Source organism: Macrobrachium nipponense, chromosome 5 (assembly GCF_015104395.2).
Source record: "Macrobrachium nipponense isolate FS-2020 chromosome 5, ASM1510439v2, whole genome shotgun sequence".
Classification (NCBI taxonomy): domain Eukaryota; kingdom Metazoa; phylum Arthropoda; class Malacostraca; order Decapoda; family Palaemonidae; genus Macrobrachium; species Macrobrachium nipponense.
Genome location: NC_061107.1, coordinates 56964639 through 56989514, shown reverse-complemented (window position 1 = coordinate 56989514; position 24876 = coordinate 56964639). Strand labels below are relative to the sequence as shown.

Genomic DNA, 24876 nt, shown 5'->3' with positions numbered 1-24876 from the left:
AGGCCACCCCTACTCAGTAATGTCGTTTTACAATAAGACTTAGTACCTCTGCCCTGCACTATGACAATGTGTGTGTGTGTGTATGTGTGTGTGTTTGTAACAGTAGATAGAGAACATCACCAAGTCTGCAATGTCTAATAACTGTGGCATGGCATCAATCTCAATGATGTTTTTGGCCATAGCGAGACAATGCAAGTCAGCGTCCCTAGCAATCCATTACTGCAGGTCAAGGGTCACCAAATGAAAGACGCCTTGATCACCTCTGAAAACTTTATTATGGGTAGGCAGTTAGGCAATGAGTTGTCACCAACCCATATGGGTTATAAACAGCTAATCAAACGTTAAATAAAATCCTTGACCATATAAAATCTAATGAAATGGACATATGGAAGTGAAAAACATTAATTGTACAAAGATAATGGCAATAGCTTCAAACTGTGATGTCACAGTTTGCACACACAGATCTTTTATAAGAGTAAGACAGAAACAGGCAACAGAGTAGAAAATGGTTAACTACCAAGGGAGAAAGATACACAGTGCGTGAGAAGTGAGAAGGTGATTTGTCATCAGTAAACGAGCTAAAGCAGCAGACCCATTAACAAAATCCACATTTTGGGACTTAAAAAATTTAGTAACATCTCCCTCAGACAGTCAGACTCGGTAACAACACCCATTAGGAATTACAGGTGGATATTGTAATCTAGGGGATAAACAAAACTAAGAAAACCAAGACTAGCATTCTGAATCAAACCCCCCAAAAGAAATTATTACCTTTTAAGGATATTAATAAGTTCCCACAAAATGTGAAAACCCAACAACACAAAAACACTCACGAACCATGCTACCTTAGAGTAGGGCTTTCAAGAGATAGCTGAAGATAAAGAGCCCCAACAAAGTGGTACTAACAACAGGATACGATCACACACTTCCGCAATCTTGTTAACAATATTACCACCCCCTAAGAAAAATTTTGAGAGAGAAGAATTCATCGTCCTACGTCATTGATAGAGAGAGAGATTCCCACATATGTTACACGCCATAGAGTCTATGGTGTGTAACCTATGTGGAAGTTTGCTCAATATATTGAACAGGTGACAAATGTAGCTTCAGATTTTGACAGACGTTTTCAAGATATAGTGCCAAGAGAACCTGTTGAAACACGTGTTTTCTTTTTGGTAAAGACAAATATTTAAGAAATTGCATCTAGAATAGCATCAAGGTTTCACATGGATGTATCTGAAGTAGAGAATGAGCTTCTTAAACTCCAAAATGACATTTAGATCAAATCTATGGTAGAAGAGGGAAGTTTCTGGAACCTTCTCATTGAAGAAAATTATCCCAATATCAGAAAATATGCTATGTACCTAACTGCTCTTTTTGGATCTACATAACTATGTGAATCAGCATTCTCACATAAGAAAGACAAAATCCAAACAACACTCAACAATGACAGATGACCGATTGGTTGTTTGTTTACGGTTAGCAGTATCCACCTACATGCCTAGTTACAAGAAGTTGGTTGACAATCTGCAATGTCAATCATCTCACTAGTAATGTAATTTTATGTTTTGCTATTCTAATTTCAAGTATATCCATCACTTTAGTGAACATTTCTTAAATCTACTACTGTACTATTGTGTCTACTATTGAATGAATATATCCTTAATCTTGATGAATATTTTTTCAGTCTATTATTTTATTACTATGTCTATTCCTATAGTAGACTTATCTTTTTAATTTGTAACAGTAAAAATAATTGATCTTTTGCTCAAGATCAGTGATGTCCCGTATGTTTGTTTGATATACAGGGGGACATTCTGATCCTTAGGTTCTAACATTGTGTGTGTTCAGTTACCATGAAATGAATGGCTGCCTTATCACTAAACAAACTCAGTTGAGGAATGTTTCATCCTCAGAAATTCATTCCAGCATGTTAACTGTGCCTATATGACTTGCACTCGCAAGTTCTTATGTAGTACTTTGTGCACTGTTGAATGTGGTAGCTGTAGGAGTCTGGCAGCAGAACAGATGGACTTTGTAGGAGAATGATCAAAGGCTCATCTTACACAATTGATGTTTTCCTAATGTGTTATTAGTCATTCACTCCTCCCTTTATCCAACACTGTCCCTATCTCCATGAATTTCTTGTGCCATGGACGAATTGACAAACGTGATGGTGAATCTCTTCCATACTTAGTTCTGTAGTTTTACTGAGTCTGTGTATCTGATTTTGTTTCATTAACCCATGACACATTGTGCCTTTTCTTGAGGATAGTTATTTTTTATGGGTTCATTTAAAAGAACGTCTTTCTGTTCATTTAACAGTACCTCTTTCATCAACAGGGTACCTGAAACACACAGATTCAATGTGATTAAAACTCTGATAACTGCTGAGTACATAGCACAAATCTGATCAACATATCTTATCAAAGGCTTTTGTAACATATTTTTTTACTTGTAAAGAGGCTTTATGAACACCCTATATATATATATATATATATATATATATATATATATATATATATATATATATATATACATATATATATATATATATATATATATATATATATATATATATATATATATATATATATATATATATATATATGTGTGTGTGTATATATATATTATATAGATATATATATATATATATATATATATATATATATATATATATATATATATATATATATATTATTACACCTTCCACATAATTGTAATTATTGTATATATTTTGTCTGACTGTTTTCCCCTGTATACCACTTTCCTTTGTCCTTTCCAAGAAACTTGTTGGTCTTGTTTCACACTCCTTGTTCTTACTTGCTCCGCCCATCCTAACTTTCTTCGACCCCTAAATGTAATTTTGAATCAGTCTCCACTCAGCCACTAAACCAAGGACTCTGGTGTCCGGCAGGGAAGCAGTCCACTTTATTGTGATGTATCTATAAGCTAAGTATAAGTGATATTGTTGTAAGGGTTTAATAACGAATTGTGCTTTGTTTCAAGTGTTCTTAATTTCAAGTATGATTACTTTTCGAGACGTGGTTGTCACTTGTCAATTGTTATTTATTTTGTCCTATTGTTTTGTAAATACTTTTTGCATTATTATATTTAAATCTTGTTTGATCGTATTCTCATTCAAATACCTTTATTTTGTATTATTATGGTCCATTGAACCCACCTGCTAATTTGGTAAATTACCCTTCTCTCTCACGACTGTAATAATATTATGGGGGCCTGTCCGGGATATTTTTGCTCAACTTCGTGGGTATGTAATAATTGACAACCTCGTTAAGAATCAGTTGTTTATGTAGTTGGTGATTCGTTATTAAACCTTGCTTGATATAAATATCCTGAGTTATAGTTAGTTAGGTGACTGTTTTTGTGTTTGCTAGACCGCTGAAGAATTTATTTTCATTGTGCATAAATTTTTCGGTGACCGAAGGTGGCCACTTCTGTTTTGGTAAACGACTGCCGGTAACCTTGTTATGGTTTTCCCCTCCCTCCTCTCCTAACTGAGACTCAGTGCGCGGGTTAAAAAGTTAATCTGTCGTACCATTGTTAAAAATTCATTTCTCTTGAATCATTTGTGACTTTCACATGCTTATAGTCTTTCCCTGGGTCCTTAGATACCAGTCTCTTGCGTTATTCATTTTCTGTAAAGTGTAATGAATCTTGTTAATGCCTCGACATATGTGCGTGAAGTTACCGTTCTAATCCAAGTGTAGTAAGTTACGGTTGTTAGCTGAGCGACGGTACTTCCTTTTGACTTCATTTTGGTTTGAAACCGGGAGGTAAAATACTTCCAGTTGCGTCCTTATTCATTCTCATTTTTCCGTATCTAAAATGTTTTGTGTATAAATACTTGTCTAATCGGTTACTATTTATGCGTGGTTTATGGTTTCATGCGTGGTCAATGCTTAACTAAGTTGGTTGGTTCCAATTTAAGAATTGTAAAACTCTAATTCAGGTGCTTATATTGTTCTTGAAGTTTCTTTTTTTTTCACAATGGCTAAGTTTAATACTCAAAAGTTTGTGGGGGATCCTTCCTCTGAATTGCATACTCTTACCGATGCTAAAAAATCTGAATTAATGGGAGTAGCTAGGCATTTAGACCTTGAGTTACGTTCTAGTATGCGTAAGTTTGACATTAGGAAAGTGATAATAGATCACTATATGCGTATTGGAACCTTGGGTGACGAAGCTAGGCAGTATCTTGTTCCAGAAACCCCTTCCCTTACAATTGAACAAAAATTAGAGTTTGAACGTCTTGCAGTCGAGCGTGAAAAAGCTCAGTTAGCTTTAAGGCAGGAAGAGTTAGCTTTGCAAGCCGCTGAAAAGAGAAGTGAATTTTCTCTTAAGGAAGAAAGAGAAAAATTTGAAATGGAAAAAGTTAAGTTAGAATGGAAAAAGCTAAGTTAGAATTTCAAGCTAGAGAAGAAAAAGCTAAGTTAGAATTTCAAGCTAGAGAAGAAAAAGCTAAGTTAGAATTTCAAGCTAGAGAAGAAAAAGCTAAATTAGAATTAGAAGCTAGATTAGCTATAAAGGTGGAACAAGAGAGGGCTTCAATCAATCTTCAGATTAGGCAAACTGAACAAGAGTTATCTCCCTTTGACCTGACTAAAAATATAAAGTTAGTTCCCTTATTCACAGAGTATGATCCCAAGGATTATTTTCGGGTATTTGAGGAAACTGCTAATCACCTTAATTGGCCTGTTGAACAGAGGGTATGGCTCCTTAAACCTAAATTGTCAGGTAAAGCTGCTAAGGTTGTTAGGCATCTGGATGATACTAATGATTATAAACAGGTTAAGAAAGCAATCTTAGATGCATTTTCCATAACAGAGGAAGGATATAGACAAGCTTTTCGTAACTTATGTAAATCAAATATCCAAACTTTCCTAGAATTCGCTTCTGACAAGCTTAGAGCTTTCAAGAAATGGCTTAAGTGTGCTGAAGTAACTTCTTTTGAAGAACTGATAAATTTAATGGTTCTTGAAGAATTTAAAAGGAAACTTCCCATTAATGTAATGCTCTATATTGAAGATAGGCAGGAGAAAGATTTACTAAAGGCTGCTTCCTTGGCTGACACTTATTCCTTAATACATAAGAGTATTCCTAATAAAAAAAGCTGAGGTATTTGTAAAACCAGTTTCAGGAAAATCCCAGCAGATTTTGGATAATCCCAAAGGTTCTGATAATCCTAAATGTAGTTATTGTAAGAAAGAAGGACATACTATTCGTAATTGTAAAGACCCTAAATGTAAAGGATCTGATAACTACCGTAATGTTTTTATGAAACCCAACGTAAAATTTTCAACCTCCCAGATTAAACCTGTTTCGCATGTGCAAGCAAATGTACCCGATGTATTTGATGATTTTAAGTCTGAAGGTATAATAACCTTGGGGGAGAAAGAACAGAAGTCTAGGGTCACTATATTAAGAGACACTGGAGCTGCTTTAACTTTGTTGCATAGTAAGGCTTTACCTAATGTTGAGAATAATTTAACTGGTGAGAAGGTGGTTGTAAGGGATCTTACTGGAATCTCATCCATTCCCCTTGCCAGTGTTTACCTTGATTGCCCACTTGTAAAAGGGAAAGTTGAATTAGGGGTGATTGATACAGAATTGCCGGTAAAAGGAGTTTCATTGCTATTGGGTAATGATTTAGCCGGGAAATTAATTGTACCAAATTTAATTGTCACTGATACCCCCATGAAGGATAAGGTAGATCTTGAACAAGCCCCAACACATATAGTCACTCGGTCCCAAGCAGGAGAAAAGGTAAATGACTTTGAAGTAGATAGTGATTTCTTAGCTAAGGTAATGTCTAGAGGTAAACTTATAGTTGCCCAGAGGTCAGATCAATCTTTATCTTGTTTGCATGATAAGGCTGTTGATATAAAATCTTTGAATAAATCCCCTTCTTTTTATCATAATAATGGTATCCTAATGCAATTTTACCATCCTTCTAACTATTCAAATCTCGATACCTGGAGTGAGAAATACCAAATTGTTGTCCCTTCTTCGGTACGCACTCATATAATGGAAATTGCACATGATGGACCAGGTGATCATTTGGGACAATACAAAACTTACTATAGAATACTTGATAAGTTCTATTGGCCTAATTTGAGGAAAGACGTAGGAGATTTCATAAAGACATGTCATGTATGCCAAATAGCTGGTAAACCTAACCAAGTAATTCCTAAAGCCCCTTTACAGCCTATACTAGTTCCACATGAGCCCTTTGAGAAATTAGTAATAGACTGTGTTGGACCCTTGCCCAAGACGAAAGGTGGTAACCAATATTTATTAACTCTTATGTGTCCCAGTACTCGTTTTCCAGAGGCCATCCCACTTAAGAATATATCTGCCAAAAATATTGCTAAACACCTTTTAAGTTTCTTTACTACTTACGGGATCCCCAAGGATATCCAAACTGATCGTGGTTCTAACTTTACAAGTAAACTCTTTTCAGAAATCCTTAAGGAATTAAATATAAAACATAGCTTATCATCTGCATATCATCCGGAATCTCAGGGAGTCCTGGAACGATGGCACCAAACATTTAAAAGTATGTTAAAAAAGTTTTGTTTAGAGAGCAATCTTGATTGGGATGAAGGAGTAAAGTTTTTGTTGTTTGCTATACGTGAGTCCCCCCAGGAATCCCTAGGTGTTTCTCCTTTTGAAATGGTATATGGGAGATTATTAAGAGGACCCCTTGCATTAATTAAAGATGAATGGTTAAAGCCCCCAGACTCTAATCAAACTGTAACTGTTCAACAATATTTGAGTAACTTTAAGGAAACCCTTTCCAAAGTCCGTAAAATAGCCAGTGAAAACTTAAGCAAAGCTCAGATTAAAATGAAAAATAATTATGATCAAAAAAACTAAAATTAGGAAATTCAACCCAGGAGATCTTGTGTTAGCATACTTTCCTATCCCTGGATCCCCATTTTCCTCCAAATTCTTTGGTCCATATAAAGTAGTTAAAAATGTCAATAACCATACCTATGTGATAGAAACCCCTGATAGATGGAAAAGTACTCAAATTATCCATGCCAATTTGCTTAAAAGGTATCATTCCAGGAATACTGAAACTGGTTATGGAGACAAAATTGTTAATGTTAATGTTAAGGTCAAGGACGAGAAACCTGAAGTAAGTGAACCTGAATTCATCTATTCGTGGCGTTTTGTAGATAATGATGCTGCCCTGAAAACCTTTGAAAACTCATGTCAACATCTTTCTCCTTTTCAATCAACAGAACTTCAAAACCTTATTTGCTCTTACCCAGAACTTTATCGAGAAAATCCAGGTCAGTGTACAGTTCTCACCCATGACATCGAACTTCTACCAGGAACTGCTCCCATACGACAACACCCTTATCGCATCAGCCCGGCCAAGAAATTAGTAATGAAAGAAGAAGTGGAATATCTTCTGAGAACTGGATTAGCTAAACCAAGCAAGTCACCATGGGCGTCTCCCTGTCTATTGGTACCAAAGGAGGATGGCAGCATGCGACTGTGTACAGATTACAGGAGAGTAAATTCTGCTACTGTTAAGGATAGTTACCCTTTACCCCGTCTAGATGACCTTATAGACTCTGTGGGCCAAGCAAAGTATGTAGCTAAAATAGATCTCCTCAAGGGGTATTATCAGGTGAAGTTAACATCTAGAGCCAAGCTTATTTCGGCTTTCATAACTCCTTTTGGGTTATTCCAGTATGAAGTAATGCCTTTTGGTTTAACAAATGCCCCATCCACATTTCAACGCATAATTAACTACACCATTCAGGGTCTAGAGGGAGTATTTGCATATCTAGATGATATATTGGTGATAGGAGATTCTTGGAATATGCTCTTTGATAGATTAAGAGAAGCCCAGTTAACAATAAATTTACAAAAATGTGTTTTTGGTCAAGCTACAGTTACTTACTTGGGACATATTGTAGGTGGAGGTAATGTCAGGCCTAAAACTCCAAATGTTAATGCCATTCTTGACTATCCAGAACCTAAGACTAGGAAATCCCTTAAAAGATTTCTGGGTATGGTTTCATATTACAGGAAGTTCTGCCGTAATTTTGCTTCAGTAGCTGCCCCTTTACATAGTCTTACCAGCCCTAAAAAGAAGTATGAATGGGATGAGAAATGTCAGGCAGCATTTGAACATTTAAAATATTTTTTGAGTAGTGAGCCAGTCTTACACAGTCCTAATTTTTCTAAACCCTTCTCTTTGCAAGTAGACGCTTGCGACACTGGTGCTGGAGGAGTGCTGTTGCAGGAAATTGATGGGGTACTCCACCCAATAGGATACACCTCCAGTAGTTTCAAGCTTCATCAGTTGTCCTACAGTACCATAGAGAAGGAGCTCTTAAGTTTGGTTCTTGCTCTCCAAAAGTTTGAATGTTATCTACAAGGAGCTCCCGTCATCCATGTCTATACGGACCACAACCCCCTCACCTTTCTTGAGCGCACCAAGGCCCATAATCAGCACTTACTAAGATGGGCTTTATATCTTCAAAACTTCAACCTTCAAATAAAGCACCTCAAGGGCAGCGACAACGTATTTGCTGATGCCTTGTCACGGGCACATTCTCAACCTTCTCAGGAGAAGGAAGGTGTTTAACTTTGATCAAGCCACTCCGCTGGGCTTGATCCTCTATGGGGAGGTATTACACCTTCCACATAATTGTAATTATTGTATATATTTTGCCTGACTGTTTTCCCCTGTATACCACTTTCCTTTGTCCTTTCCAAGAAACTTGTTGGTCTTGTTTCACACTCCTTGTTCTTACTTGCTCCGCCCATCCTAACTTTCTTCGACCCCTAAATGTAATTTTGAATCAGTCTCCACTCAGCCACTAAACCAAGGACTCTGGTGTCCGGCAGGGAAGCAGTCCACTTTATTGTGATGTATCTATAAGCTAAGTATAAGTGATATTGTTGTAAGGGTTTAATAACGAATTGTGCTTTGTTTCAAGTGTTCTTAATTTCAAGTATGATTACTTTTCGAGACGTGGTTGTCACTTGTCATTTGTTATTTATTTTGTCCTATTGTTTTGTAAATACTTTTTGCATTATTATATTTAAATCTTGTTTGATCGTATTCCCATTCAAATACCTTTATTTTGTATTATTATGGTCCATTGAACCCACATGCTAATTTGGTAAATTACCCTTCTCTCTCACGACTGTAATAATATATATATATATATATATATATATATATATATATATATATATATATATATATATATATATATATATATATATATATATATATATATATATATATATATATATATATATATATATAATATATATATATATATAAGTGCTGCTTAAGTTAAAAGGAAAATTTCAGAAGACAGTGGTAAGAACAGCAATGCTGTATGGTACGGAAACAGCAAGCATGAGAAAAACAGAGCAGAAGAAGATGGATGTGGCGCAATGAGGGTGACAAAAGAGGATAGGATCAGAAATGACTACATAAATGACTAAGGTGGTGGAAGTATCAAAGAAAGTGCAGGAGGGGAGGCTGAGATGGTATGGACACCTGTTGAGGAGAGCTGAGGACCACGCTGGGAGACATACTATGGGGGTGGAGGTGCAAGAAAGAAGAAGAAGAGGGAGACCAAGAAAGAGATGGAAGGACTGTGTGAGAGGAGACTTACATGAGAAGGGAATTGATGAGGCAGAAGCGCAGGATAGAAATAGATGGAAACGGCTCATACGAAACAGCGACCCCATATAAAAATGGGAACAAGCTGGGAAGAAGAAGAAGATATATATATATATATATATATATATATATATATATATATATATATATATATATATATATTATCAAAAAAATATTGTTCTCTTATGGAGATAAACTGACAAGAATGATGCTTCAGGGGTTAAGGCTGTCATTATTGATGGGCATGGTTATGTTATTTACGAGCGTGTGTAGTTTGGGTATTTAAGGTATTTGCTATGGCTTTTGATGAGAAAGTATTTGCTAAATTTGGTAATTGTTATATTTAACTTTGGAGGTATTTTGCATAATTTTATGTTAATGTTTATTTGTAAAGTCACTCTCCGGTTCAGAACCTGGTCTCAAATTGTAAATATGTAAAGTCTATATATAAAATAAATTAGGTTTAAGGTTACTTTAAATATGTTCTTTTAAACCTTTAGTTGTTGCAGAACACTAGTTCATTTCAGTCTCAATATGTGTGTTTTTAGGAACCTGTTGAACACACTAAAAAGTGTTCGTAACAATATATATATATATATATATATATATATATATAGTATATATATATATATATATATATATATATATATGGTATAGGTGGGTATGTGTGTTTAGTACTATTTCCTTATGAAACCATAACTCCTGAAGCATCATTTTTATCACTTTATTTCCATAAGAAAACATTATTTTTTTATAATTTCCCCAAAAAATAAGCAAGACACACACACACACACACTTCACACAGAATTGAAAGACAGCCTTGACATTTTGCAGCTCTCTGTGTGTACTATTTACATTTGCCGAAGCAATGATCCCCTTGATGAGCGGTTTCAGATCTTCATGATTATCACAAGTGGGAACCTTTCCTGAGGTTATCTCTGCCAATGGGTGAAACGAAGCATCAAGTCGTGTCACCTCGTGATAATTACGTCTTATCGCCAATTTGTTCTTATGGCTGAGAAGAGATTGTTTTGAACCGATGCAGTGTTAAGATTAAGATCAGATGCATCGTAGAGAGACAGAGAGACAGACAGACAGACAGACAGACAGTCAGACAGACAGACAGACAGAATAGGGGGAACGAATGGCTGTACATGAGCAATATTTTATCATTTCATTTCACGAATAATTGTGTGTGTGAAGAGAGAGAGAGAGAGAGAGAGAGAGAGAGAGAGAGTGTTAAGTTCATAACAGGAAAACTCATTAGATTACGTGAGACTTAAGAAGTGACAGTTATATTAACGTCAGCATTTTGCACATCCGGGAACTTTGCCTTTTACCCGAATGATCCTTGTTGATAATACAATACGGCGTTTTTGGTTTGTTGTACTTTTCTTAATAAAGAGGATCGAACGAAAGAGAGATCTGTTGTACTGAGTAACCAAAAAATATGTTCTATTTTTTACTTAATTATTTGCAGAAACATGTTCCCAATATTAAAGACATTGATGGATTGTTTGTAGTCTAAATGCAGATCACAGACAAAGACAAAAAGTATTGTTTAATAATTTATATATGAATACGGTCTTCCAACTAAGTCATTTTCAGAAATTAACTTCGAAGTCTTCCGGTTTGGCGAATAAAAAAAAAAAAAAAATAGTAACTACATGTAAGCACAATAAAATATTGAGATATTAGTTTTGTAAAATTGATTTGGGTTCATGGATTTACTCTAATTTCTTTAATATAACTGTGTATTTCGTGAGTGTGTGACCTTAATCTAGCGAAGGTGACCAACATTCTTCCATTGATTGCAGCTGTTGTAAAAGTTTAAATGTCAGCCTTTCAATACAAGTCTAAGGCTGTCATTAACACAGTGTCTGAAATGGAGCACGTATTCAGAGAGACGTGAATATATATATATATATATCTATATATATATATACTATATATATATAATATATATATATATACATATATATATACATATATATATATATATATATATATATATATATATATATATATATATATATACATATATATTGTTACTGTTTCTTTATTAATTTACTTTGCGTTCATCTCTAGAAAATTATGCTAAAGCTTTTACTGTCCCACAGCTTGTATTAATAAAACAGCTGTTTGTCGATGTTGGTTACCGTAATTATATATATATATTTATATATAATATATATATTATATAGATATATATATATATGTATTATATATATACTAGATATATATATATATATATATATATATATATATATCTATATATATATATATATTAGGCCTATGTATGATATATATAGATATCGATATATACTAATATTGTATAGAAATATATAATATATATATAGAGATATATATAATATATATATTGCCGATGGAATGGTATATATATATATAGATATATATATATATATATAGCCTTATTATTATATATATAGATATATATATAGATATATATAGGCCCTCTGTATACATATATATATATATATATATATATATATATATATATAATATATACATTATTATATACCAGATATAATTACGGTAACCAACATCGGCAAACAGCTGTTTATTAATACAAGCTGTGGGACAGTAAAAGCTTTAGCATAATTTCTAGAGATGAACGCAAAGTAAATTAATAAAGAAACAGTAACAATAACTCATGGGATGATGGCAACAGAGTGTTGTTTCCACTAAGAGCACCTGATTAAAAAAATAATAATAAAATAAACAGTTTGGCCCTCGATCTGGAAGTAATAACCGAAGATATAGAAGGGAGAAATTGGACGATCACCTGACTGTCGCGTGCAAGTAAGGCAGCATTGCTATGTGTTGATTCCAAGGCCCAGATATGGCAGCGACTGCACAGACCTGCAGTAATCAGAGCCAGCCACCTGTGGCACCCAGTGCTTGGCCAGCAACAGTGTGTGTTCCATACAGCAACAGGATTCACAAAAGAGCAGGTTATCACGTTTCACAAGTGAGATTTTTTTTTTCATTCATTCAAATCTTTATGACTGTGTTGAAACAACATCAAGTAAGCATGTGTTAGATTGCAGTCAACAACATGCCTGCTTTTTGAGCTAATGAAATAATGAATGTTGCAGTAAGCTTTTTATTAAATCCAATTTAACATTAAATTCAACATGTCTGCTTTTTGGGCTAATGATATAATGAATATTGCAATAAGCTTTTTATTAGAGACAATTTAACATTAAATTCATATTGCCTAATAAATTAGCATGTCGGGTTACTGTCAGTCCATGCAACCATGATTGATCTGACAATTTTCCCTACTAATAGTACTGCAATCCACATAATATCATGAGGGCTAGCCCTAGGTCTGCTGCAGTTTTAAGTGTTAATGAAGTGTTATACTGTTATTTGAAATGTTATCAATAAGTTCTTAAACTTCCTTGTACGCAGAGGACTCAGCTGAATTTGATCTCCCAGAACACTTAAAGGTAGGTAGTAGGCTATTCTTCAATTTTACCATTATCATTTTTACTCTAAAAGCTTTAAAAGCAAACTTTACCATTTAGCTAGTCTACAAGTAAACTTTACCTCACTAGCTAGTCAACCAGAGTTAACCGTCCAATAATCAAGTGTAGCCTACCAAAGCCTAGCCATAGCCTAACCTTAGCTTATTAAAGGTAGCCTTAATTGGTGTAACCTTCAGGAATGCTGATTTAATCTCTATCTGTCCCTCTCCACAGACTATGAAATACAGCCCAAGCCTTGGCTAGTTATGAAAGTCTAAGTTATTCTTACAGGCTAGCCTAACTTACACTGTACAATGAAAATAAGCATGTTGACTTATGGGTTGTGTTTGACTGTGACATGTTATATAGCTTTATTTATGTACCACCTAACAATAATTGTACTTGAAGCTGCACAGATAGCTTCTCCGTCATGGCTCAAATGTTTTGATTTGGTTATATAAAGTATGTACAGTGTACTCTCCCCTGAATCACAACTGTATGAATATGAATTAACTCATAAGCGCCGGGCTAAAAATTCTACATGCAGCATTCCTGGGCAGGGAAACTTTGAGGTTGGCCAATTTAAGAAAAAACACATCAATGGAAGAGGAAGATATGCAAATGAAAAAAAATTCTAAAAAATTTTCCATACCACAGATAAGAACTAAAATCATTAACAAATTCTGAGTATATTGTTGCAAATTTACTGCGATCAAAGATGCAATAACATTTTTGGATTATACTTGTCTTTTGTTATATTTTTTTGCAATTTTCTTTGCAAAAGTATAAAAGATCTGAAAGCAACAGCAATCCCTGGGTACATTTCTGAGCAAATATATAATATGTTATGTGAGAGAGAGAGAGGCAGTACACATTCAGTTGAAGTCAAGATCATAAGTAGCTCATGAGCCACCTGTTTCTTGATTTTAGCCATTCTAAAAGTTGCCATTAGTGAATTTATGGGCTATAGGAGTAATGGAAACTCTTTCCCACCTGTTCCTTCAAATCAAAGGCGCGTCATATTTATGCTCACCATGAGTGAATCTGTCCACCGCTCGAAAGCTGCTATTGCTACTCATATGAAGGTATCCGTCCACTAGGGGTAAATATGGATTGCAATTACATTTAGTTGTAATTAAAAAAAATTTTCTTACAAGATCTGTGAGTAGCCTCATAAGTTCAAATATGCCTTTAAAATGTCTCCAGGTCAGCGTAAGAAGCCTGTTGTGTGACATATGAGATTCAGGACTGATTTTTGTCAATTTTGCATTTAAGATATCCTAACAAGAACAAAGCGCGAGACTGCTTCCTTACTCGGGTTAGAAATTGCAGAAAAGATAAAGAGCCAAACTATGGATCATGCATATGCAGCAAGCATTTTCTTCCAAAGTACATTTTTAAACCTCCTGCTATGCATGAGCTTAGGTTTCTGCAACCAACTTTGAAGTCCACAATATGTAAAGAGGCAACAATGTGGCCACCAAAGCAGATTTAATCAAATAAGGAGTAACCAGAAGGGGGCAAGGTGGCATATACATCAGTATACTAGCAATGGCAAGATTTATGCAGCCCTGCAGACTGCAATATTAATTGTATCCCTATTAATAGTATCAGATACAGTAAATCTTAAAATCCAATAAAATGATTGTATAGACTATTGAAATTTGGCTGATAGGTATCAAGTTGTTAAACCTAGGTTATTATCAATGTTATATTAGGCCTGTGGAAGAAGCTTAGCTATATGGGATGACAGCGTTGGAGATGACAATTATTTTAGCATACTATTGTCAAATTTTACTTTGCCTCTAGACAGTAAAACTAAATTAGAAAGGCACATAACGCTGGAGAATTGATCAGCTTTATTGCTCAAGTGGATGAGCAGACAGAATAAATATTTTTATTTCTACATATAATACACATTAGCCTTGGTAAATGCTACAAAGATCATTTACCAATCTTTAAAGAACGCTGAGAAAATTGGCTGTCAGTGCAGCATGATCATAATGCTGTAACGTCGCCATATCTGCAAAATTTTATGGCTTAACTGTAAGGAATATACTAGAGATGTAGTGGATGCCTGTAAATGAGATTTGCGGATGCGGAAATCAGTTTTTTTACCATTGCAGATGTGGATGCGGCTGCGGATATTTGATGACCATACCCTCGCGGATGCGGATACTTTGTAAATTTCAATCATTTGGATATACTTCTTAGTTAAAGATGATTTTTAGCCAAATAATTAAAAATTATATTGCCACATGTTTGATGAACTAATTGAAAGTAGAAAAATACGTGATATCATGTATGTACTTTCATATGAATGTACAAACAGTAACAGTGATACACAAATATTTTAGTCGTCTTAGCACAAAGTTATTTCATACTCATTGCATGAAGGGTAACACCCGAACAACACTCAAAGCCATTCTTCGCATTAGAGAGAGAAAGAGAGAGAGTGTGTGTTTCCTAAAAGATACAATACCCTGCCTGTATGATTACAACTGCTGTAAATAACATGAAATAACTAGAGCAAATATGCTTTAAAACAAATATGCTATAACAGAGCTACTTATAAAGCATACTGCATGAAGTGTGTATTTGTGTATTGTACGTGCTGCTATATTATGTGGCCTACCTTTTTTATTCCGTTACAGGAAGTGGCCTACCCGGTTTCAATGTGTCCTTCCTCAGTAAGAGTATATTTATGAATATAAGAAATAGGCAATTTTCTGAAACTTTATTTTTAAAAATTTATCTGTAATTTACATGGAAGTGACTCTAAAATATGCATCTCCCAACCATTCTTTCCTTTTAGTTGTTACCAGCAGTTCTATAACTATCTACTACTAGGCAGATATACTTCCTTACAATATGATTTTTAAAGTAGTCCACATACTATAACAGACATATAATTTTGTAGGCCATATTCAAAAGGTAGACCACACTATAACGGATCATGTATTCTGTATAAAAAACAAAAACAAAAATTACTTTTAGCAACAATGTATTAGTATGAACTATTGAACACTGAGCAGGGGATGACATTCTCATATCCTCATTCTCAAACTGCGGATGTGGATGTAGCTTGCAATGCTAATGCTGATGTTAAGAAATTGTGAGTGCGGATGCGGAATTTTAAAAAATGCCGATAATCCGCAGAGTGGATATCCAATACATCTCAAGTATATACCAACAAAATTAAATATTTGTACTTCTTTATGCAGTGCATAAGGTATTTAGTAAATGGTGCATAAATTATTTGAAAGTCTCGATGGACGGCCGAGAAATCACATTTAAAGAGTACAGGGTTTCCCATTAGTTCGTATGGGTTGCGCCATTGTTTTCATAATAACAGCACAACGATGGTGCAAGGCAGTGCACATCAGAACTGGTTTGGCCATCATAGGCTGTCCAATCTCTCCCCTCTAGATCTATGGTAAAAACCATCAAATCGATATTACCATTTCGCACCGATACATACATATATCTAAGCACGATATACCACGGTCCCTTATCTCTGTGCGCTGCTGTATTTGTATATAATTAAGGTTGTTTAATTCTAAGTCTAGCATAACCTTTGTCCCAAAAAGCATTGAAAAAAATTTTAAAAAGTTAATTGTTTCTGAGGTTTGAACGAATTATTAGTATTTACATTATTTTAAATGGGAGAAATTGATTCAAGTCTCGTTCAAGAACGAATTAAGCTCGTGAATCGAAGTATGGCTGTATATACATCATATGTATAAAAACGTGAGTGTGGTTGCGCGTGTTCCTGTAGGTTGATAATTTTGGTATAGATGTCAATGAGTGCTATCTGATGAATGCCTTTAAAATTCTCTCTCTCTCTCTCTCTCTCTCTCTCTCTCTCTCTCTCTCTCTCTCTCTCTCTCTCTCTCTCTCTGAGGATGGGAATAAGGACGCCTAAAACTATTGTTCATCACCTGAGCTAACTTTTCAAGCTTAGTAACCAGCTTAATAATCTTGATAAACTTTCTCTAAATGACGTCAGTTCTAGTATTGAAACAAGAATTTTCTTCCTCATATATGACAATTTAACCATTTTTGCTATGTAACGTTTTGATTTATCAAACGGGTTCTGTTTCCTTTTTCGACTTTTCCCATAAGATACTTACAATGTAAATGAGATGGTGAGGCCTGACATGCGCAATGTAGGTCTTAAGAATTGTGCTTCAGGTATCATGTTCTAATCACGCTGGTTCTTTGCATACCAGTACCTATAAGAACGGCACCGCTAACACGGTGCCGTTCTTATTTTCATATTTGATCAACTTTATGGTTGAGGGAGACTGCGATGAGAAAAGTTTTAGGATTTATTGAGTTAGAAAACCATGACTTTGGCCTCTTAGCTGGAGTTGTGCACAGCCTCCATCTTTCTTAATAATTGATTTAAACAACGCATCTTCATGAAGCTGATTAGTCCACTCACCATACCAAGCACTTACCAAATGTTGAATTTTGATACAACCATATCCTTAGAAATGAGATGCTGCATGTCATATTTGGATTTTGGTGGGGTCATCGTCGTTTTATACCCAGATGCGTCTTGTCTAACCAAAAGTGTAATAAACAGTAAGATTAACAACTACCTGCCTCAGGTAGGTATGCATTTCTATGATCTCACGAATATTGGCTTAGTGCTAACTCTGTACCAGAACGTATTATTAGAGCGCATTTTTGTATATAATTCATTCATCCAGTTATACATATAAAGAGGAAGTTCAGAAATAAAGTGTAATATGCCCTCTATTTTATTTTTATTCATTTTCTTATTTATAAATTACCGTGATAAAATCTGTTTCTACATTTTTAGATGTAACACTTTCGGATTACGTAATTCCACATTTATCCGTATGCGCGTTAGTGTCGCCAAGAGCTCATTCAATACGAGTTAAGTATATGATTTTATCCAGTTGTTCTCTGTTATTTTCATACTTTTCCGAGAAGAATGTGGGGCTGGGGTCTTGAGTTTTTATTTTTATTTAACTTTTCCTCGAGATTTATCTTGAACTTCAGGAAAGGGAAGGGGAAATGGAGGGAGGTTGCTGGCATGTAGGAGTCAACCATTTCGATACGTGATACGATGTAGACTCCAACTTTTTTATTGCCTCTTCCCGGGACTTTCAGCTCCAGAGTCTCGCTCTAGAATTCGAAGAATGGGAACTCAAGATGGCCTTCGCGCACTCACGTTACTCGTTTGTCCGTTTTGTTTAACATTGTTTTTTTGTGAACAGATTTCAAATGCGATTTTAATTTGGAATATTGGAATCCGGTCTTCAGTGTCACGGGGCTATTAGCCTAAACTACAGGGGTGGCAATACTTTTGGACTTCGAGATATACTCTAAAGACTTAAACTCTTTTACGATCTACCTTACCAAATAAAAGAATTCAAATAGCGCCATAGTACGATAAAACGTGAGTACAATTGCTTCATATATATATGTATATATATATATATATATACTATATATATATATATATATATATATATATACATATATATATATATATATATATATATATATAATTATATCTATATATATGTTATATATATATATATATATATATATATATATATATAATGGAATAAAACTGATCGCGAAGTATATAAAACGTGATGCTATGTATAAATAAAGGTTTTTTTGCCACGAAGGAAAAAATGAAAAAGCGAGATAGCCGAGTACTTTCGGTCCTATTCGGACCCTTTACTGAGGCATACTGATTTTACAAAGAACACCATAGTCAAAAGAAGGCTTAATATACAAACTGACACTACCAGATTAGCCATAAGGGGGATTTTCACTCTACAGAGAGGAGGAGTCGCCATAGGCTAGCCACACTTTGAAGGATACCCGCAATAAACAAGTGATTCTTCCAGAAAAACAGTACATTTTGGAAACAACACGGGAGCATATAGAATTTAATATCATGAATTTTTACAAAAATTTTCCCAACAAAAATTATTATTAATGAAAAGACAAAAGAAAATATAAATATATATATATATATATATATATATATATATATATATATATATATATATCGAGCAAGAGAAAGAGGGAGAGAGAATATCGAACCAGAGAGAGAGAGAAAGAAATAATAACTATATACATGTGGGACTAATTTATTAGTTGTTCATTTATTTTGAGGTCCTTCATAAACATCTTACAAATATGGGTCCAAATGGTACATTCCCAGACTAAGATTTAGGTTGTTTTTATTAGTGATTTGTATAATTGCCGATTCCAGTAAATTTCTTGAAACAAAATCATTAGATCTAGCAATTACCGAGGTATCACCCCAATTAATACAATGAGATTTTTCACTCAGATGGATAAACAGTGCATTTGAAGTCTGGGCTGTTCTAACTGAATACATATGCTGCTTAATCCGAACACATAAATTTTTACTAGACTGACCAACGTAAAACGATGGGCAATCCTGTGCTAGAATATTTAAGTAATGAACTTGTACTGCATGAATTGCCTATGTCCGTTAGTCACATAATTTCCTTAATTAAGTTATGTATTTGTGATTGTAGATTTATTTTTAATGGAGAATATTACCAACAAATATATGGTATGGCCATGGGTAACCCTTTATCACCTCTCCTTTCAAACTTATATATGGAATTTTTTGAGAGACAACACCTCCCGAATATCACACTTATCCCCTTGAAATGGTACCGATATGTTGATGATATCTTAGTAGTCTTACCTGGTGGTATCGATGTAAATGATTTACTGTCTAAATTGAATAATTTAGTGCCATCCATAAAATTCACTGTTGAAATTGAAAATAACAATGTCGTCCCTTTCCTAGATGTATTAATACATAGAGAATCTTTCCAATGCAAATTCAGTATTTATAGAAAACCCACAAATAATTTAACATATGTACATTTTTATTCTGGCCACCATCTTAATATTAAAATTTAAATTTTTTCTTTTATGTTCCTACGCGCTTTGCGTATCACGAGTCCACAATACCTGGACCAAGAAATAGAATACATAAAAAAGATAGGAAACGATCTCTGCTACCCACTTCATTTAATTGATTTATGTTATCAAGAAGCTCATAAAAAGTTTTATAATGTTGCTATTAATGAAAAAGAAATGCCTAAAAATGTACTTAGCTTATTTTCGTGGATTTGAAACCATAAAATCAATATTTAAATCGTTTAATGTTAATGTAGTGTTCTCTTATAACAATACCATTAAAGATATGCTAATTAAGAATAGTCCCGTAACAAATAACAACATCATTTACAAAATTCCTTGTAAGGAGTGCCCATCGTTTTACGTTGGTCAGTCTAGTAAAAATTTATGTGTTCGGATTAAGCAGCATATGTATTCAGTTAGAACAGCCCAGACTTCAAATGCACTGTTTATCCATCTGAGTGAAAAATCTCATTGTATTAATTGGGGTGATACCTCGGTAATTGCTAGATTTATGATTATGTTTCAAGAAATTTACTGGAATCGGCAATAATACAAATCACTAATAAAAACAACCTAAATCTTAGTCTGGCAATGTACCATTTGGACCCATATATTTGTAAGATGTTTATGAAGGACCTCAAAATAAATGAACAACTAATAGATTAGTCCCACATGTATATAGTTATTATTTCTTTCTCTCTCTCTCTCTCTCTCTCTCTCTCTCTCTCTCTCTCTCTGGTTCGATATTCTCTCTCCCTCTTTCTCTTGCTCGATATATATATATATATATATATATATATATATATATATATATATATATATATATATATATATTTTCTTTCCTCTTTTCATTAATAATAATTTTTGTTGGGAAAATTTGTGTAAAAATTCATGATATTAAATTGTATATGCTCCCGTGTTGTTTTCAAAATGTACTGTTTTTCTGGAAGAATCACTTGTTTACTGCGGGTATCCTTCAAGGTGTGGCTAGCCTATGGCGACTCCTCTCTGTAGAGTGAAAATTGCCCTTATGGCTAATCTGGTAGTGTCAGTTTGTATATTAAGCCTTCTTTTGACTATGGTGTTCTTTGTAAAATCAGTATGCCTCAGTAAAGGGTCCAAATAGGACCGAAAGTACTCGGCTATCTCGCTTTTTCATTTTTTCCTTCGTGGCAAAAAAACCTTTATATATATATATATATATATATATATATATATATATATATATATATTATATATATATATATGTGTGTGTGTGTGTGTGTGTGTGTGTGTGTGTGTGTGTGTGTGTGTGTGTAAAGGTAATGTCACTGAGGAAAATGGAAAGACAAGAATGCCATGATCTCTCGATCTTGCATTCTCGTCTTTCCATTTTCCTCCGTGGCATCACCTTTATTTATACATAATATCACGTTTTATATACTTCGTGATCAAGTTATTCATATATATATATATATATATATATATATATATATATATCTTGTCTTTTTGTTTCTTTATATAGAACTGTGGGGGAACGGCGATCAACCAAACCAAACCAAATCACGTTATTGTATCTCATATAGATTGTAAAGACCTGTGTAAACACCTTTACCCACTAATCACGATCTTGTATCTCATCTAGCTAAGCTGCAAGAATCATATGTATATGTTTGTATATAGAATTTCCTGGCCTTTCCATTATATCTCTTGTTATTATCCTTTTATTAACTGCTAAGAAACAAATTCTTCTGCATCTGAGTGCAAGTCGAGAGACTCAGGGGTCGGGCACTGCGAGTCCGTCCACACACTACCATGTATACTGTGAGGCCAGGTAATAAGTCAGTTAGTACTCAGTTCTGTCTCATTCCGACCTCATATCTGGTGACTGGAGGAGTGATGGTATACAGCGGTTTTGGCTTTGCCATTAACGGACACATTATGGCCGTGCTTACCTTCAGAAGCCTTTAACAGAACCAAACGACGACAAATTTTAGGCTTCTGAAAGCCTTCCTCAGAAACCACCTATGTTGCTAATGGACTAATTACAGCATACCTCCCCAGGTATGTTCTGGCATGTTTGAGCTGTTTGACCTGCCATTTACGATTCACATCGACCGTATTCAGAAAGTCATTAATGGAACCACACGGCAAATAGTTTTGACTTCTGATGAACAAGGAACACCATTAACGTGTAGATATGGCGCTTGATTCGCGTTTTAGTGTGAGAGTCAAAATGCTAGACACGGAAAGTCAAGCCAAGGACTCACAGATCCTCTGCATCACCCTCTTGACTTCAAAAGACTGCGATATCTTAGGTGATAAAGCTGCTGCCATTCTCGCAGCAAAATACCACGTCATGGTTCCTGCAGGACGACATACATTTCAGCGTAGCCAAGGTCACAAATGAAGAAACCAAAACAGATATCACCATGACGACACTGTCGAGGAAGCATTTAATAAAATTACCCCTTGGTTAGACGCTCAGTCAGAAAAGATCAAATATGAAAACCTCTGCAGGAAGCTCATCAAGATATACTCCATGCCTGTCCCAGAGAGAGCCCTACGTGCCCTAGACCTAATGAACCAGCCCCTGGGGGACGCATCGCCCAAGAATGCATAGGACGAACTACGAGGTCACCTGATGCTGCTGGACTAGGACGAATTCGGCAAAAGAAGTGAGATCAGCCTATCACGAGAAGTATTCCTGCAGCGCCTTCCTTGGGAGGTGAGGGTGCAAATTATGGGGGCAGACACACTTCCAAAGGACAAATAGGTGGGAATTGCACAAAAACTCCACGAGGCCACCAAGGCCTCCAAGCATGCTGCAGCACCCACAGCCTGCAGCCTGATAGAAGAGAAGGTCAAGGAAGGGGATACACATGCAATTTACAGAAAAAAGGCGCCGCCACAGCAGCTGGGGATGTGGACAAATCCAGCCTGGTGTTATTTCCACCAGGGAGTCTGAAAAAACACCAGAAACTGCAGAGCTCTCTGTGCATTCCCAAAAAACTTAGAGGGTGGCCACCCATTACAGCAGTAGCCACAGACAACACGGAATCCCAACCAGTGGGATTCTTCATCCACGATGCTATCTGGGATCGCCAAATGCTGGTAGATACGGGAGCCATACAGTCGGCCTTTCCATCATCGAGGGAGGACCACAACTGCCCATCCAATGCCACGGCTGCACTAGTAGCCACAAATGGAAGCCCCATCTGCTGCTACAGAACCTACACTTGCAGAATATCCATTCTGGGTCATAAATACAAGTGGCCCTTTGTCATTGCGGATGTCAGGTTCCACATACTGTCAGGTTCCACAACGTGGTCTGCTGGTGGATGTACGCTGTAAACACCTTCTAAACACCGAACCTGCCATTCCCGCCCGTTCGCCGCCAGCCCGGGAATGCCCACAGTATGTGCTGCCACGTCGTCCAAATACAGCTCCCTCCTACACGAATTCCCAGATATTTTCAAGCTGAATCTACGCCAGGTGCCGGAAACACAGACCAAGCACGGCATCTACCACAACATTATCACCATGGGCCCATTGACACATGATAAGTTTTGCTGCCTGCCATCCAAGAAGCTCCAGGTTGCTAAATAAGCATTCACAGAAATGGAAAGAATGGGTATTTGTAAAAAGGCATCAAGCCACTGGGCATCCCCCCTCCACATGGTGAAGAAGCCAGACAGTTCCTAGAGGCCAAGTGGGGGCTGTCATAAGTTTAACCTGGTGACAATGCCTGACCATTACCCCCTGCCAAACATTCAGGATCTGACAGGAACCCTACACAGTGCCAAAATATTTATTAATATGGATCTACTTAAATCTTATTTTCAGGTGCCAGTACATCCCAACGACATTCCGAAGACGGCCATCATAACACCGTTCGGAACATACATCTTCTCCTACTCCACCTTCAGACTCAGGAACGCAGGGACTACATTCCAATGCCTGATGGACAGCATCCTTGGGGACCTACCTTTCTGTGTCTGCTATGTGGACGATATCCTGATCTTCTCCAGGTCCAGGTAGAGCACCTGGGAAATGTTCAGGTCATGCTGAAACGCCTTCAGGAGAATGGGTTGATTGTCAGATTCGACAAGTGTTCCTTTAGTGTAGAGAATGTGGACTTCCTGGGACACAAGGTCTCCCTGACAGGTCCGTCTGACCCATGGCCTCCAAGGTAGAGGCAATTGACAACTTCTCTACACCGAAGACGATCAAATCCCTGCAGTTCTTTGGCATGGTCAACTACTACCAACAATTCGTACCGGACATCGCCCACATCTTGTATATCCCGACCAAGGTGCTGAAGGGGAAGCCAAAGACACTGACATGGGAAACGCCGCAGCAGAGGGCGCTTGAATAAACGAAGGCAGCCCTTGTCAGAGCCACTGCCTTAGCCTACCAGGACCCACAATCCCCCTGATACTTACCACTTATGCCAGCAACATTGCCTGCAGAGCCGTAATGGAGCAGATAGTCGATGGGTCCACCTGCCCGCTCATGTTGAAACTGCCAGAGATCCACACAACAGCTACGTCCCTGCAGAAAAGAACCCGGTAGCTGATGCCCTGTCAAGAATTGAAATAAATTCAGTCCAACTGGGCATTGACTACGAGGACCATGCGAAGGAACAAGTCAAGCCACAGACCCCCGAAATGCCAGCTTACCGCATGGTGCTCACTGCACTAAAGTGAAAGGACATGTCAGTAGGAGAGCAGGGATCAACACTTCTCTGATACC

At 36.1% G+C, this 24876-nt stretch overlaps 1 protein-coding gene across 1 annotated transcript; it reads left to right on the top strand.

Moving 5' to 3' along the window:
• The first annotated feature begins 4011 nt into the window (after window positions 1-4011).
• LOC135215792 (uncharacterized) lies at window positions 4012-8632 on the top strand. The gene is made up of 4 exons (XM_064250742.1): window positions 4012-4420; window positions 4657-4811; window positions 5332-5861; window positions 7084-8632. Exons 1-4 carry the CDS (start codon window positions 4012-4014, stop codon window positions 8630-8632), a joined length of 2643 nt encoding a protein of 880 aa, XP_064106812.1.
• Window positions 8633-24876: the final 16244 nt, after the last annotated feature.

Bases quoted from the DNA above. Each gene is read 5' to 3' on its own strand.
- LOC135215792 (XM_064250742.1), top strand. From the start codon at position 4,012: ATGGCTAAGTTTAATACTCAAAAGTTTGTGGGGGATCCTTCCTCTGAA. The intron at 4,421-4,656 runs GTTAGAATTTCA...CCTTATTCACAG, and splicing joins GTTAGAATGGAAAAAGCTAA to AGTATGATCCCAAGGATTAT. The intron at 4,812-5,331 runs GTTAAGAAAGCA...TCAACCTCCCAG, and splicing joins ATACTAATGATTATAAACAG to ATTAAACCTGTTTCGCATGT.